The sequence below is a fragment of the Rhinatrema bivittatum genome, chromosome 7 (genome assembly GCF_901001135.1).
Source record: "Rhinatrema bivittatum chromosome 7, aRhiBiv1.1, whole genome shotgun sequence".
Taxonomy (NCBI): domain Eukaryota; kingdom Metazoa; phylum Chordata; class Amphibia; order Gymnophiona; family Rhinatrematidae; genus Rhinatrema; species Rhinatrema bivittatum.
In genome coordinates this window covers 263,788,668-263,806,649 of record NC_042621.1, presented here as the reverse complement: position 1 = coordinate 263,806,649, position 17,982 = coordinate 263,788,668, and the positions used below count along the sequence as shown (strand labels likewise).

General features: G+C 42.0%; 1 protein-coding gene across 1 annotated transcript in view; it reads right to left on the bottom strand.

Moving 5' to 3' along the window:
• The window catches only part of SLIT1 (slit guidance ligand 1), a 580,546-nt gene that overhangs the window by 127,127 nt on the left and 435,437 nt on the right, over positions 1-17,982 (bottom strand). Inside the window, exons 22-25 of the mRNA XM_029610174.1 lie at positions 16,298-16,366; positions 15,820-15,891; positions 14,488-14,559; positions 10,108-10,179 (exon numbers count right to left, since the gene is read on the bottom strand). Of these exons, the coding sequence (XP_029466034.1) occupies positions 10,108-10,179; positions 14,488-14,559; positions 15,820-15,891; positions 16,298-16,366 (285 nt within the window). The remainder of the gene's footprint in view (positions 1-10,107; positions 10,180-14,487; positions 14,560-15,819; positions 15,892-16,297; positions 16,367-17,982) is intronic.

The following is a 17,982-nucleotide window of genomic DNA, read 5'->3' as shown; positions in this document are numbered from 1 at the left end:
TGCATATAAGATACTAAGTGGTAAGTTTCTGTAGCACGGCCAGTATCCCCCAGAGAGGGAAGGGGGAGCAGGCATTCTCCTCCCTTATATTGATTAAAAAATTAGGAGCATGTTCCATTGAACACATTTTGGAAAGCTGTGGGCATATTGTCAATTCAAAAGGCATTACTAAGTACTTCAAATGGACATAACTGGTATGAAAGACTGCTGTCCACTCATTGCTTTCACAGATTCGAATGAGATAATAGGCCCTCCCAAAGATCCAATTTGGCGAAGATCTGGACAGCTTTCAGGAGTTCCAGGAGCTCAATGATCAGAGGAGGTGGATAAAAATTAACGATTCTAGATTGTTACCCACATTCAGCTATGTCATTGATGATTTTTTCCCAGGAGTCAAATGCTGAGGAGGGATTATCAAATTTAAAATCAGTTATTTTATTTTTAATGGTCTCCAAGTATTTTTGGTTCGATATTTTTCCTACAGGTGAATGATTGATTAATATGTAATTTTGCTTGCTGTGTGTTGAGGAGGGTTATTTCTGCTTTTATTAGTTGGTGATCAGTCCATGGTAGTATATAGTGAGATGAATTGATTCTGCAGTTAGTGTTATTTGTGAATATTAGGTCAAGTGTGTGTCCAGCTTTGTGGGTAGTGTTGATTATGAATTGCGACCAGCCCATTGCTTCCATAGAATCTAGGAATATTTCACATGCTGTATTTTTGGGTATGCTATCTTCATGTAGGTTGAAGTCTCCTACGATTAGGGTGGATTCAGGAGATGGAAATGCTTTTGTGAAAATTACAATTGGGGGGAGCAGTCTTTTTGGAGTGTTCCTAGTGGGCAATAGATCGTGCCTATATTTAATTGTGTAGATTTTAGTATTGCCACCTCGTGGGGGGGGGGGGGAGGGGTAGAGGTGCAATCGCTGCCGGCTTTCGCAGGCCCGCCCCCGCTTTGCCCCCCCCACCCTCCTGTACCGCGCGATTCACACTGCCGCGGTGTCTTAGAAAATCTAGGCCTAACTCAGCTGAAATTAATACTCAACACAAAAAAACCTGAAATTCTATGGTTGAGGAGAAATTCCATAATAATCAAACTGACAATCCTAGACCTAGGAAACTTTAACATTACTCTCTCAGATCAGGTACGAGACCTCGGAATACAGATTGATGAAAATCTGTCTATGAAAAAGCATATAAGCAAACTAATTAAAACAGGATACTCCAAGCTTCGAATATTACATCAACTGAAACCTCTACTAACAATACAGGACTGTCTTACAAACACTAATATTTTCCAACATAGATTACTGCAACTCTATTACTAGGCCTACCCTCAGGACTCATAAAACCTTTACAATTATTACAAAACGGCTCAGCCAGACTCCTACTAGGGACAAGAAAATTTGACCACATCACCCCCCTCGCTGATAGCACTACACTAGCTTCCTGTACAATACAGAATTCACTATAAAGTATTGACTCTAATTTTTAATATCAACAACATTAACCCAAGCCTATTGGGAGCGACTCTTCAACCATACACACCGCAGAGAGCCCTAAGACCGCAAGACAAAGGACTTCTAAAAATGCCTACAACACAGAGCATACCCGTAATGCAAATAAGAGGCCACATGTTTTCCATAGCAGGCCCCAAGTTATGGAACTCTCTCTACATCTGATAACAGAAAGAAAGAGTTTCAAATGGGAACAGAAAACATGGCTCTTTAGAAAAGCTTATAATCTAACATAAAGGTCAATAAACTAACAATGTCACTATTAGATCTTTAAACAATATTAGTAAATTGAGTAAAAAGAATTGAATGATATAAAATGTAAAAGACTACGTTATGAGTTTGGCACATAGGACAATGAAATGAAATGAAATAACACCTTAATTAACATATACTTAATGATGTTGTGTTGACTTAGAATTAGTATTTGTAACTGTAAGAATCTAGATAAGGCACGAAACTAGATAATGCATGAATATGACCTCGACTATGTATTAGCTGCTTTATTAACCCAGAATATGAATGCTGAACTAAACGGGGAATGTTGACCCAGAAACCAAACAATGACTTTGTAAACTGATGTGATCTTATCTTGGAATGATGGTATATAAAACACCTAAATAAACAGAACAGCAATAACCATAATAATCATAAGAACTTAAAGATTTGCAATGGGTGTAGAACAGAACTAGGACATACAAAAAAAATATTCAGATTCTGGTATAATCTCAGTGATAGCAAAAGAAACTTCCTCACTGCCAAACACTTTGTGAAGCAAAACATACCCCTACAAAAAAAAAAAAAAAAGAGATACCTAGAATCTTGCTATACCATACCATACCATACTATAAGAACAGTAACTCCCAGGACTCACAGCAACAACCTTATTTATGAAAAGGCAGCAAGGAAAACATTACACCAGGTTCTTGTACACTAATACACCACTTACTGAGCAAACAGAACAAGCCGATCTGCTACAAATTCCTACAAAGAAACAATATGCTAGTCAAAATATTGCACTTCTGTCACACACGCTTATCACAGACAGATCCATACCTAACACAGAATAAGGGACTACAAATTAGAAACAGAAACATGCAGACAAAACTGAAATGGAAAGCCAGAGAAACCAGACTCTGGGAACTCTGGAATACCGAAGAAAAAGCAAAATTCAAATATATAAGAAATGCACATGCTCAAAGACAGCATATTCCAATCGCTGAAAGGCGAAATAACATTTTTACCTTTGTCTGATCTTATTTATCTAATCGTTTGGTCCTAGTCTCTTTTTCTCCTTGTCTGTCTTTTCCTTATTCTTTTTCAGGGTCTCTTTTAGTCTTTCTGTTTCTTCTCTCTCCTCCTGCCTGCTTTCCTCCTCCTTCATAAACATAAACAGGCTCTCTCTCACATATGTTTTCTCTCACACAGGATCCCACTCTTGCTTGCTCTCTCTCACATACACACAGGCTCCTACTCCCACTCACAGGCTCCCACTCTCATATACTCTCTCTCTCACATGAAGGCTCTTACTGTCTCATGCTCTTACACGCAGGCTCCCATTCTCACACACACGAGGGCCGATGCAATAAGCTGTGCGTAAAAACCTGCGTCCAAGCTGGGTGCCCTTTTTTTTAACGCATGCATAGCCACACTTCCTGAAACGTGGGCACCTGATGCAGGATGGTAATGAGGTGCTGCGCCATAAATAGTGCACTAGGGATTAATTGTGCATCCCTAGTGTGTCCTTGGCATCAAGCGCCCAGGAGACATGACTGTGAGCACAGCAACAGGATAGGAAAATGGGAGCTGGTAAATTGCACATCCGTTTTCCTAAGCTGGTCGCGTTCAAGACTTTTTTTTTTCATGCCCATGCTTTCTATAGGCCTGATTTTAAACCCCCCCATGCATAAAAAATGGGCCTTGCGCGCATTTTAGAAGAGACCCAGCCACGCATGTAACCCCTGTCACGTGCACAAAAGCCAGGCCTCTATCAAGGGGGCGGTCCAGGGGGCGGGGCGGAGCTGGAGGCATCCAGTACAGCTCAGGAGCTGTGTAAGTTCCGAAATAAAGAAATCTACTACAAAAGGTAGGGCCTTCAAAGGGGTCAGGGAGGAGAGGGGGGAGGGTAGGTAGTGGGGGAGGAAAGTTCCCTCCCAGTCATCTCCTTAATTGGAGCAGCCTGGGAGGGAACTGGCAGAGGCCTGATCTCGTCGCCATGCATTAACTTGGGAAATCTACCCCTCCTGTGCACACCGGCCTGGATTTTATAACATGCTCGCACTGGGTAATGCATGCGTGCACATGGACGTGTGCATGTATTTTTAAAAAATCTACTCGTATGGTTCCTCCTACTTAGTATCACGATGACAATAAAAGTAGGAGGAACCACAGAAAGCAGGATGTTTTGTTTTTTAGTGAACCCTTGACGCTCGCCAAGACTTGATGCTAGCTCGGGGACTGGTGTTAAATTTGCCATGTTAAAAAGTGTATGTTAGGCACATGGCAATGTTTTGCATTGGGTTAATAGCTAATAGCCTCATCTACATGGCATTTACATGTGATGAGCACTATTAGTTACGCTTGAGTTTGGACATGCATTTTGGATGTGCTAATCCCCTTTGGTGGGTCGATTTTTTTAAAAAACGCACGGGTGTCCATGTGCACACGGCTATTTTATAACTTGCGAGCATCGGCACATGTTATAACACCCAATGCAAAAATGGCCCGATTTTAAAAGGGCCATACACGTAAATAACGGGGATTACGCGCATGGCCAGGCCTTGCGCGCGCCATGTGCATTTTGGGCTACGCACGTAACTGGAGGCGGGCCGGGGGGGGGCAGGGTCTGGGCAGAGAGGAGCAGGGCAGGGGGCAGGTCTTCAAAGGGGTCGGGGAGGAGAGGGAAAGAGAGAGGGAGGGTAGGTAGGGGGGGAGGAAAGTTCCTTCCCAGTCCACTCCTTAATTGGAGTGGACTGGGAGGGAACTGGGAAAGGCCTACCTGCGTCGCCGTGCGTAATTTTTTAAGATCCCCTCCCGTTGTTCGCGTGACAGACATCCACCCGCACATGTGCGTGGATATCATATTTTAGCCTAGCACATCCAAAATGTGCATCCAATCACTGGATAAGCTATGCGCTAGCCTGAGAGTACGATGTTGCATTGGCCACACAGGCTCTTGTTCTCACTCTCACATGCTCTCTCACATGTAGGCTCCCATTCCTACTCTCACACATGCACAGACAATCTCCCATTCACATACACACCCAGGCAAGCTCCCATTCATATCCCTTCTTTCAGGCAGGTGCCCATTAACACGCACTCTCCCCCAGGCAGGCTCCCATTCACACACACACACCCTAGGCAGGTTCCCAGTCACACACACATACACACAGCCACCCAGGCAGGCTCTCATTCATCCCCCCCCACCCCAGGGATGTCTACCATTTACACATTCGTCTGGGCAGCCTACCATTCACTCACACACACAAAACACAGGCAAGTTCCCCATTAGGAGCAGAAGGGGAAGCCTGTTCTGCTGATGCTCCTTGTGTGCCTGCCCCACAATATTAAAAACTCATGGGGCTAGCACTTCTTTTTTGTTGATCTCATGATATACAAGATTAGCAGAGAGCACCTACTGGCCACATGTGTTTTGAATGCCACAGGACCAGCACACTTGGAGCAGGAGAACTGGCTCCTTCCAGGTGAGGTTATTTTTTTTCTATGACTGCCAGTAGGATGGGGTTGATCGGCGGCCTCCTGGACTGCCTCCTCTTCACAGCTGTCGGTGGGATGGGGGCCACCGGCAGCCTCGCGGGTCTCTTCTTCTTCTCTGTCACCGCTCTCCTAGATGTTCATGCCTGGCAGTCCACTGTGGCCTCTCTTCTTGGGTCGATGGGCAATGCTGATTGGGTGGGCCTGAGCCCAAGGTAGTTGAGCCACAGCCCACCCATAGCTTTGCTACTGGATTATAAAGTAATCAACTTCACTCATGACAGGATCATCGTGGTCCAGCAAAGGCACCACCCATGCTAGGGCTGCGTTGGACAAGAGGCTCACCATGAGGGCCTCCAAGAGGTGAGTATAGGGATGTACTCAGAACCAAAGTTTGCACTGATAAATAAACCCTTGCTCCCCCCAGGTCCCATCATATTTTTCAACAAGGGCATTTGAGGCATCATGGTGGATCAAGTGGGCACAGGTCATGATTCTCCTGTTCCAGGATTAACTCCTGTAAAAACATCAAAGAAATGGAGATTTTGCACCAAAACTCAACAGTTGAGAGAACCTGGCATTGACTTCTAAGAGTGATACCTGCACATAGAGAGAGTAATTTTAAAAGCCACTTCCATAAGTAAAATAGTATTTTCTTGCAGACATGAGCAGGTAGAAAATTGGCCACTTTCTGTATGAGTAAAGCACATGCACAGGTTCATTTTATGTGCGCTTTTACCTGCACTAGAGGAAAGCATTCCTGAGGGTGGGGTCTGGAACCATGCCCATTCTTTTGAATTTTCAAAAGTATGCACATAGTTTTGCTGGTAAAAGTACCCACACAAACTAGCAGGTGTAAATGGGCGAGATATGTTTCCTTAGGTCATTTTCTAAAAGAGAGTATGCATACTCTCTCACTTGGAAAATTAGTTCACAGGTAACATGTACCCACAGACTTTGCACTTATGCAGCCTGTCTAAAAATTACCCCTATACTAGACACACCATAACATTTACAAAGTGTAAATTTGAAACCAGTGAGTAGTGGTAAAAATTGCCAAGGCTTGATGATTGACACTACTGCACACAAGTCTCAAACTCTTTGTTTACACTATAAGAGGCTGATACAGTAAAAAGTGCAGGAGAGTCAGCGCTCTGTATTCAAATTAGGTATCGCACTAAAAAGGAGGCGCCAGGGACAATAGCACGTATCTAGCACCTCCTTATTAGAGGTAGAGGCGGCTATCAGTGGGTCCGACAACCAACGCTTAATTTTACCGGCGTTTGTTTTCGAACCTGCTGACAGCAACAGGTTAAGAAAATGAACAATGGCAAAATTGAGCATCCGTTTTTCTAACCCACTCGCCAGCGGGTTAGATTTAAAAAAAATTTTTTTTTTAATTTAAAATTTTAGGTTCCTCCAACTTAATATCGCTATGATATTAAGTTGGAGGGAGTACAGAAAAGCAGTTTTTCCTACTTTTCTGTACACTTTTCCCGGTTGTTTCAAATTGGGTAGGCATTCATTTTCAAGAGTAAAATGTGCGGCTTGGGAGAGGCAGTTAATACTCGAGGTGAGGTGTTGGTGGGGGTTTAGGGGCCAGTTTTATGTGCAGACTAAGATTTACACAGTATACCTTGGTAAAGATTTGATGTCATTTGGATTGAGAAAAGTCTCACAAAGATGACATTTCTACTATGTTCTCTCGCCCTACCTTGATGGACTCTATAACAGGGTACCATCAAGCTAGGCCAAGATAACATAGTAGAAATCTCATGTTTGTGAGACTTTCCTCACAGCAAATGAAATCAAATCTTCACCAAAGTGTACTGTGCTGTTCGTACCTCTTAGTCTGCATGTAAAACTGGCCCCTAAATCCTAAACCACCATCAACACCTCACCTTGAGCTTTAGCTGGCCCTCCTATAGGCATATAAATAGTTGAATACAGTGAAGGCCTCCCCAGCGTGTCTCTCTCTCTCTCTCTCTCCTCCCCCCGCCCCCCCCTCCAGCCCAGAAATGGCCCAAATGCAATTTGCGATCTTTAACACAAATTGCATTACAGCTGTTTCAGGCATATCGCACATGTTAACGGGAAAAAAAGGTGTAGTGATTTCCAGCATTAAAACCATGCAATAGCATCCCTCCCTCTTCATTAATCCTAACCAAACCCCTCCCCAATCCCGCCCCTTCAAAAAATGTGCATTTGCGCTGTGCGATAGTACAATTATCGCATGCATTAGTGAGTTAATGCCAAAACACATTTTGATGAATGACCCTATAAGTTGCATATTTTCTGGTGACATAACTGCAGGAGTTGAATAAGCAGGCTAAGTTAACCTTCTGACTCTGAAACCAGCTAACTTTACGATAGCCAGTTATATTCAACAGTGTGGCTGCACTACTGAATATACCTCCAAAGTTAGCTGAATAAGTTTATCCAGCTAATTTTGCTATTCGGACATGACTGAATCTGAACCTCATAGTACCCAAATATAGTACTATATGCTTTCTAAAGCAGTAAATATAGAGGTCCATATTCAATGCCAAACTTAGCCAGACAAATGCCGGGATTTAAAAATCCCACCTGTCTGACCGCTCCAACGTAGCCAGATAACTTGTAATGTGGCTACAATCTAATCCGGCTATGTCAGGAGCATTCCAGGGGTTTTCCAGGTGGAGCATCATTATCCTGATAGGACAGCCAAAGAGCAGTCCTAAAGTTAGCTGAATAAATGTATCTGGCTAACTTTTAAGATAGCTGGGCATATTCAGTGATGCCCTCACACCGCTGAATATCCCGGCTAAGATTTACACATATCTGGCTAACTTTCCTAGCTGGTTGAATAAGGACTTCATATTTTTTTTCATCAACACTTTCTTGGATTTTTCTCTCCTGGAATAAGAAGTCAATAATAAAAAAAAATTACCATACAGATAACTGAAAAAAAAGGTAATTAAAATAAATATAGAGATAAAATAAATTCCCCCTTAAAAAGAAAAAAAAAAAAGAAACCAAACACAATAGCTTAGTACAAAAGTAAACCATCAAGTGAGTAATACAAACTTTGACTGCGAATCATGTTTAGGTATAGCGCATATTCTTACTTCTTTAAGGATCTATCCTACCCATAAGAGGACCCCATGTTCTGTTACAGTTTTCAAGCTTATCTGGTTAGTTAAATATTGCCATCTGAGAAAAAATCCAACCATTTGCCAGTGATATTGCACTGCTTCTTTTTTACAATGTCTCAGCATAACTCTGAGGCTCAATTTCATAGATATTGATTCTTAATACACTTATTTAAATTGTACCCTAAAATATCTTAGGATGGAGGAAGTGGGAGTTGTGCGTTTACCACTTGCTTCATAAGATTAATTATTAAAGAGTAGGATGAATGCAATTAAGGGTATTCTCGAAGCATGTGGATACATGTTCTGAACTGCCCAAAGCCGCACCAGCATTTTCTGGGATAGGATGCATCTATTTATTTGGTTTTTGAAATGTCCAATATAATCTATGTAGAATTTTATATCGAGTGCTGCTGTTCTGAGCCAGGCTTTTCCAGAGTAAAATAGCATCTTCCCAGCCTCCTTGTTATACAGATAATTCTCTAAATTACTCCATAAATTCTCACACATGTCCCCTAAAGCTTATGATATATATATATAATAGGGTACGATGAAGAAGCAATGTGAAAGATGTGATTTACCGTATTTAAAAAACTGTCTAGACCCAGGGTTGCTCAAACCGGTCCCACGGGCCCCCCCAGCCAGTCGGGTTTTCAGGATATCCCTGATGAATATGCAGTAGGTAGTACATGCAAATAAATCTCATGCATATTCATCAGGGATATCCTGAAAACTCGACTGGCTGGGGGGAGGGGCCCCCATAGGACAGGTTTGAGCACCCCTGGTATAGACTAGAGAATGACTCAGTAATTCCCCCAGTTTCCAAGATGATTTGTTTAAGCAGTCTCTAAAACTGACTCTGATATAGCTGAATTTAGTGTATGCTTCATTTGGGCAATACACGTGCTAAAACAGCTTTATTCCTTGCAAGTACCAGTCCCTCCCAAGCAATCTTAAGGACAGGCCTCGTCCACAAAGGAATTTTCTTTGAAGGATAAAAGGACAGTTTGTGTGTCATGTATTTCGTGCTAAACAGGGATGTTTGGAGAAAATAATATTTAAAATGCATGTGGCTCGTTGACAGCTGGAGAATAAAAATACATTCTCTTGCCAAATATCAAGCTGCTAGTCATGGTAAGTTATTTTCTCTTTTTTTTGAGGGTATGCACTGTTTTATAACCTTGGAGAGCTCTCATCATGTAGCCTTGTTGAATCTGCAAGACTGACGGGCTCAGTATCAGTTGACATCTCCTATATCATTTTATCCCCTCTAGAGACAAACATTTTCCAAGGGTAATATTATAACAGTCCACATAATGCACATAAGCTTGCTTTGAAAATCCTTGGACTTGTCCGAGTATGTGCATACATTAACTTGCACAAAGTCACACATGTTCCAAGCAGGGCGGAACTTGTGCAGGATAACTTAGGGGTATACTTCTTAAAATCTAAAAGTATGCAAGTGCCAACTCTACCCCCCCAGAATGCCTCTCAGTGCAATGTAAAAGTATGCAGGATCCTAGGTAACACATGTACTTTTAAATGCACTGAGCCCGGGTCAATTTTAGAGCAGCTATTTACGCGCATATGACAGAGTGTTATGTGCTTAATTGACTTTCAAAATTACCCTTTCCAAGCATCTATATCTGGGGCTTGACTTTAAATACCAGAGCTCTCAGCTTTGGCATTTTCCTATGACGCCTAGGATACCCGCAAATTCCTACAAAGTTGTCACTCGTTTACTCACAGGTGAGAGAGTGAGATAACATCTGTGAAGATCCCTTCTGGAAGGCTTGAGATATCATTGCCATGGAGAGACCTGTAACAATTAACATTAAAAGAATTACTAAATATCACTTCTCATCAGAGGATCAAGTATTTCTGTGGAGTAGAAAAATGGAGCTCTCATCAGTACCAAGCATCGTGGCATTCTGTGCAGGCCATCCAGAGTTAGCTCTTAAGCGGAGTCTGCTTATCCCCAATGAATAATGATGACATACGATGCATACACTTCGTCTATGGCCAGGTTAATTTGCATACTGTAGTGAGCTGGAACACCAGGTCTGTTGGTGGTTCATGGGGAGCAGAACTGACCACCACTTTTCTAATCAGCTTGAATTGCAGATGGAGCGCAGTTCCCTTCTGAGCTACTCTGAATACCTGCAGCAGCCGACCAGCAGATGATTCTACAAGCATAGTACTATGGCTTTTCTTTCTGCCACCGGCTACATACAAGAGCACTCTATGCCATGACTGACCTCAGGTCAAAAGCCCACATCCATGGATCAGTGGACCTTCTTCTTAGTAGTACTGAGTGCTATGTAATCCCGCTGACTAAAGCAATTGCTGTTAAAGAAAAACAGTGGCTGGCTGAGCCAATGCTAAATACACTAAGCAAATGAGTGGATAAATGCAAGAAAAGCTACAATATTCATAAATGTATTCAGTAGCCCAGTATTGAGGAGCTGGGTTCTGATTCCAAGTCATGTGAGTATGAATATGATCCAGTTGCCCTACATGAGTTGAACATTAAGAACTTATTTCCTTAATCAATATATTTTTTCTATTTCTAGTCCGCACTGAAATAGGTTAAAAGAAATAAAGAAAATGGTGATCACAGAATAGTGTTACTATCAGATCTAGTTAATTCATATATGGCCACAAACCCAATTTTTATTTAAATTACAAAACATTCAGGTAAAGCAGGATGTTCAGTGAAGCACTTCAATTCTGAGATTAAACAGTTCAAACAGTATATATAATTTATGCATTTTGTATTTGCATTCTGTGATCAGAATAAAAACTAGGGCCCGATTCACTAAGCTATTTCCCTATAGACACAGAATAAGAAAAAGGACTTAGTGAATCGGGCCCTAGGTTAATTGAGGCATGACATACAGAGGTCAATATTTAAAAAATGGAAAATGGATAACTTATTCGGCTATATGTAGCTGGATAACTGAAACCTAACCAGCTATGTTTGAATATCACTGCTTAGCTTACAAAGTTATCCGGGAACATATTCCTGGATAACTTTACCTTACGTAGAAGTACAGAATTATAGAAACGTGATGGCTGAAAAAGGCCTATCTTGTGGACAAATCCACAGCAAATACTCAGCTCTACAATCCCTTCCACTCCCTGAAATCAAATGTGGTTATCCAATGCTCTCTTGAATTCATCCTATGACCCTTGCTTGAGGATGAAAGGGGGCAAACTCAGGAATAATCTAAGGAAATATTTCTTTACAGAGAGGGTGGTGGATACTTGAAACAGCCTTCCAGTGGAGCTGGTGGAGACAAGGAAATATCTGAATTAAAGAAAGCAAAGGCTAGAGTGGCCAAGATGGTGTCTGATTGAAAGGCATGGTCTGTAGAGTTCTGTCCTTGCTGTATCTATTATTTCAAAATGCCTCACACGAAGAGAAAAGGGAGAATAAGGGAGGTTACCCCAACTACTCCATTGTCTGGTCCGGTTGCAACGGATAGATGGGTTCCTCACCCCAACATTAGAACTTTCTCCAGGAGCTGGTTCCATTGCAGTCACTGCTGTAGAGCGAGCGGTATTATCGCTGGACTTACAACCATCTTTGAGCCCTGGAGCTCCGACAACCCCTCCTCCTCCAAGCCATGACTCGCTGGGCGCTATGGGGTCAGCACTTAACACAGAAAAGGGGGGTGTTTATCTTCGGGGAATTTTCAACGTGCTGCCGTGGGTTCTGGTTTAACTGCCTTATTGGAGAATTCAGGAGAAAGTCAAGTAGTGAGCAGAGGTACATTATTTGTCAGCCTTACTTTTCCTCAGGACCAAGATTTAATATTGAGGCTTTTTTTATTCGTAATAGGAATATGTTATATTATGGACAGAAGGTATGGATTTACCCGGACATTACTAGATCTACACAGGACCAGAGGAAGAAATTTCTAACTATGTGCCAAGAAGCCCTGGATTTGGGGGCACAGGTCATCGTACGCTATCCATGCAAATGTATTTTGTTAAATTAATAATGTCAGATGTGTTTACTTTGAACCGTCATCTCAGTTGAGGGTTGTTTTTTTTTGGATTCTCACAAACCACCGGTGAAGATAGTCAGCTAACCATGGTTGTTGTTTATAATGATTATTGATGTTGTTCTTTCGCTCATATTTCTTTTTCACATTGCCTGATCTTTTTCACTCATTTCTGATCCTTGACTCTCCCATATTTCTTTGTATCAATGGACTGTTCAACTTCTAACTCTTTATTGCTACTTTTTTTTTTTATATATTTGAAGATGTTATTTAGCCTCAGTTGCTACAAGTTGTTTTGTGTCAAAATGTTCTGAAACTGCATAAAAATAAAATAAAAAAATAATAAAAGAAAGCAAAGGATAGAACTGGTTAAGTGCTGACCCCATAGCTCCCAACCCCAGAAAACATTTGACGTAAGTGAAGGCTAGTGCCCAATACTGCCCCTAATCCCCCAAATGAATGTTTAAAAAAAAAAAACCAAAACCCGAACCAGCTGAAGCGGCCCGAGCCTGGCCTCCTCTTCCTTTCATGATATTTGTTCCAAAACATCGAGCCCCACCCATCTGCAATCCCTATCCCCCCCCCCCCCCGTGTTCCTCCCTCGCCCCCCCGAAATCCCAGCCAGGAGGGCAGCGGTGTCTTATCCAGTCCCAGTCGCTTCCAGCACTGCCCTGACAGCAGCACTGGACGTGTACGTTTATAACATCGCTGTCAGAGTGGGGACAAATAGAGGGCAGGAGAGGCTCAGTGATTTGATAAAATGTCATGGAAGGAAGGGGGTGGGGCCAGGCTAGAGCCGCTACAGCTGCTTTATTTATTTATTTATTTGTTACCATTTAGTGGGTTCGGAGGGGGGGGAGTAGCTGGGAGAGCAACAATGAATAACCCTTACTTATGTCAAATGTTTTCTGAGATGGGGGGGAAAGCTGCATGCTAGGCCCTCAAGGTCCACCCAGGTGTTTTCTGTACTGTGTCAGCACTTTAACAGGTTATATCCTTTGAATGTAGCCGGTTAAGGTAAAGTTAACTGGGAACATGTTCCTGGAAAACTTTAACTCAGCTCTTGGCCATGTCTAGAGTTACCAAAATCTATCAGAGATACACCAATCAATACAGCGAACTGATCCAACTAAACCAAAACAATCTAGAGCAAAATGCTCTGTCGCTGTCAGTACAGTAAACTTCTAAATTGTTAATGTTGTTGTTTTTGAGGTGTTTTAATAAAGTATGTCCCTACACATTAAGTGGTGTGAATTTTATGTGAGTATATTAAAATGGTTTATTAGAATAATAATAATGGAGTTAGAGAAAGGTTTCATACATCGTGTAGGTGCCCAGCACCACAATTAAGTGGTATTATAATCATTAACCTTCCTCCTCCTCCTTAAGTTCTTTTTTATTTAGGTTTTTTTGAAAATTGTGTTGTCCCCAAGGTTTTCTTGGGGACAACACAAGGTTTTCTTGGGGACAACACAAGGTTTTCTTGGGGACAACACAATTTTCAAAAAAACCTAAATAAAAAAGAACTTAAGGAGGAGGAGGAAGGTTAATGATTATAATACCACTTAATTGTGGTGCTGGGCACCTACACGATGTATGAAACCTTTCTCTAACTCCATTATTATTATTCTAATAAACCATTTTAATATATTCACATAAAATTCACACCACTTAATGTGTAGGGACATACTTTATTAAAACACCTCAAAAACAACAACATTAACAATTTAGAAGTTTACTGTACTGACAGCGACAGAGCATTTTGCTCTAGATTGTTTTGGTTCATGTCTAGAGTTAGCCAAGTAAGTTTTTCAGCTAACTCCATATATTGGGGTTATCTGGATAAGGGATGCAGCTAACTTAACTCTTCCCCAAAATGTGCCCATAACATCTCCCACTTGTATATTTTTTCCAGATAAGTGCAGATGATATTCAAAGCTCGGCATTTATCTGGATAACTAATAATACCAACCTCCGAAATGTTTTCATGCACATATCATTATGACTAAATATGCAGGTTCATAAAGCTGCACAACTTTTATCATGAAAGAAAAAACATCTCTTGTACTATCCAATACCAGATTTCATTTAAAAAAAAATGATAAAGATGTACGTACAGTAACCTCAAGGAACGGAGACCTTCAAAAGCCAGTGAGGGGATACACCTCAAGGAATTATAGCTGAGGATCCTGATGGAGGAAAAAAGCATGGGGAGGTCATCATTTATTACAGAAGAGCTACTGCAATAATTTTCACAGCACACAAACAACAGAGGCAAATTCATTAAAATTCCCTTCAAATGCTGGCAGTTGGTTCACTCTGCTGTAGAGATGGGATGATTTTTAAACTGTGGTCATCACAATCCAAAATGACACAACGCTTTCTGGGTAACTTCAAGGTTGGGTTTTTAGACATGTTTTAGTATAGCAAGTATGCCTTTTGGGAAGGCTGCATCTGTCTATCTATCTTCCCTGTCTGCCTGTCCATAAACCCATGTATGCATGCCCATGTGAGTCCGCCCACACTGCATGTCAGTCAGAGTGTGAGCTGCAGTGAGAGTCAGTGCTCCAGAGAGTGCAAGGTGAAACGGGCATCTGTGTCACCGCTCCTCCCCACTGTCACCTTTTTAAGATTTACCTTGGCTAGCCACTGTCACCCATCAGGGGAAAACAGAATAGCGTGGACCCTAACGGCTGAATTTTAAAACGCCCAAGCGCACAAATATCGGCACTTACGCGCCCAATTGCAGGGCCCTGAAAACAGGGTGGGCCGAGGACGGGTGGGGTAGGGCGGGACAGAGGCCGGCCAGGACGGCAGCCATTAGCTGCTGTCCTGGGAAAGCACCTGCCAGCAGTCGGCCGGTGCGTGCAAGTTGCTTCTGCTCCATCGGAGCAGTAAGTAAAAATATAAAAAATTGTCTTTTACTTAGGTAGGGGTCGGGGTAGAGAGGGGAAAGGGTAGGAAAGTTAGGTAGAGGGCAAGAGAAGTTCCCTCCCAGTCCACTTCTTAATTGGAGCGGACTGGGAGGGAACTGGGGAAGGCCCGATTGCGTCGCCGCGCGTAATTTGGTAAAATTGCGCACCCCCATCCGCATGCACATGCGCACGCAGATTATAAAATCCACGCGGTCATGTGCGCGCGCCAGGAGCCGCGCGCACATGGACGCATGCGTGCACCTTATAAAATCTACCCCTAAACTCTAGAAGTTCCAAATGTTTTGCTAAATTTCAAAGAGAATTTTAACTTTGGAAAAAAATGAATGTTTCCATCCTAATCCCAAAACGTATGCATCATCAATGTCTAATAAATAATAATAATAATAATAGTGATATTTACTGCCATGCAGAGTCAGCGGACCTCTCCACAGGTGAAGAGGATTCCAGGCCCACCTGCAGGCTCCATCCACCATTCGGAGATGGTTTGGTAGAGGTCTGAATGAGATTACTTACAGTGTGGTGAGTTGGCTCATGTTTGTGAAGGATGAATTACTCAAGGTGCTGATCTTGTTGTTGCTTAGGTCTCTAAAAAAACACAAATACTTTCATTTGTTAAGAACATAAGAACTTATAAGAACATGCCATTCTGGGTCAGACCAAGGGTCCATCAAGCCCAGCATCCTGTACTCAGCTCACTTGAAGGTGGCAGTGTGTTTTGCATGACCTTACAAAAACTGGCACCATATGTACCCCAAGTGGCTCTCCTGACCATACAGTATATCATCACCTCATTTTCTTGGATTTTATTTCTTGGCTATGCTGTCATGGTGAGCAATACTTCACTTTGGCACATAACATCTATGTAGGAAGCACAGGCATGCACAGTATCCACACAAGTCCTTCCAGTTTCTTCCAGCCCAAGGAAGACAAACGTACAGCCTACAGGTTGCACGATTTAACCTGCCCCAAAAACAGATAACAGAATACTTACACCAGCTGTAGGTATTTAAAGGTTGACAGTTGTCCAGGTACCATGGTGAACTGATTCCCGTCCAGGTATCTGGGAGAAGGAAAAATGACACATTACTGATGGTTGAGAGTTTTATGGTTTCTTCTATGCAAGAAGATTACAGGCGTTTTTCTCTATCCATCCCTCTTTTTCTCTTCTCAGGAGGAGGAGTAGCCTAGTGGATATCCACTTCAAACAGGGTTCAAATCTCACTGCCACTCCTTGAGTCCTTTGGGCAAGTTGCTTTATCCTCCATTGCCTCAGATATAAACTTAGGGCCTCATTTACTAAGCATCTTCCTCATAGACACAGAATGGGACAAAAGCCTTAGTAAATCAGGCCCTTAGACTGTAAACCCTCTGGGGATTGGGAAATTCCTATGTACCTCCATATAAATTTGCTTTGAAGTGCCGGAAAGTGGAATATAAACATAAATACATTTATATCTTTGTGGCAGCTCCTCAGATGGTGTAAACATCTGAAACTCTCTAACTTGTAAAACAATGAATGAAATATGATTGAACTCTTAGCTTCCTCAGTCATGCTTTTATATGGAAATCAACCAATTTATCTTGAAATGCACTTTCATGCTGTGGACCTTCTTAGCATTTAACATGTATGGTAAGGCTCTCTTTTGCTTGGTGAAAGCAGCAATACTATGCAGGAGGGCTTTAATGTGCACATTGCAGCGGTCCTAGAAGACATTAGCAAGCACTGAAAAATTTGCAAGTCTCTGTATGCAAATGAAAAAACATCATATGCAAATGAGGAGTTACCAAATGCTTAGTAGGTATGCTAGGACCTGGTGTTAACTAGCTACCGAGCACAGTAGCATTCAAAATCCCCATTACTAATCAACCAAAAGTGTACAGGCTGGTTACCTGTTGGGATTTCCTCCCTCCCACAGCAACAATAAGCCTCGTCCATGACATCCCTATCCCTCAAGCCCTCCCACAGAGATCACATTCCCCCTTTCCCTGAGTCAGTAGCTATCTCCCATCTCAAAGGACCCCCCTCCACCAAGTCAGCAGTTCCTCCTCTCTATATCCAAAGGCCCCTCTCCCCCTGAATCAGAAATACCCATCCCTATTTAAAAAAAGCCTCCCAAGGATTCAGACTCTTCTAGCTTCCTTGATTTTCCACAAGCTAGCTGAGCCCATCAACACATCCCCACAAGATATCTTCACTCTTTCAGTGGGGCTTATAATGGAAGAGAGGGAAGGATGAGGATGCCCCAAATGGGGCTTACTGCTGCCATGGGAGGGAGGAAATTCTCACAGCTAACCAGCCCATTCACTTCAGACTAGTTAGCAGTGGGAATTTTGAATGATAGGAATGTGCATGGTAGTTTTTTGGGGGATGCTGAGCATGCTACTACAGTGGCCATGCTAACATGGCCAAAATTTGACATGCTAACACAAAATGTGTTGTATAACACATTAAGATGAGTTTTTGCATGCATGTACAATTTTTTGCAAGCTCACAATAAAACTTTTTAATATGAGTGTTATTGCATATTTATTTTTTAATTGAGCTTGATATACTTTTATGAAAAATAAACTAACAAGTTTACATAGTTAAAATAAAACAAAAACTACATACAATACATATGCTACAAAAAGTATCAGAGAAACTTACTACAATAAATGAAAATTCAACAAAAAGAA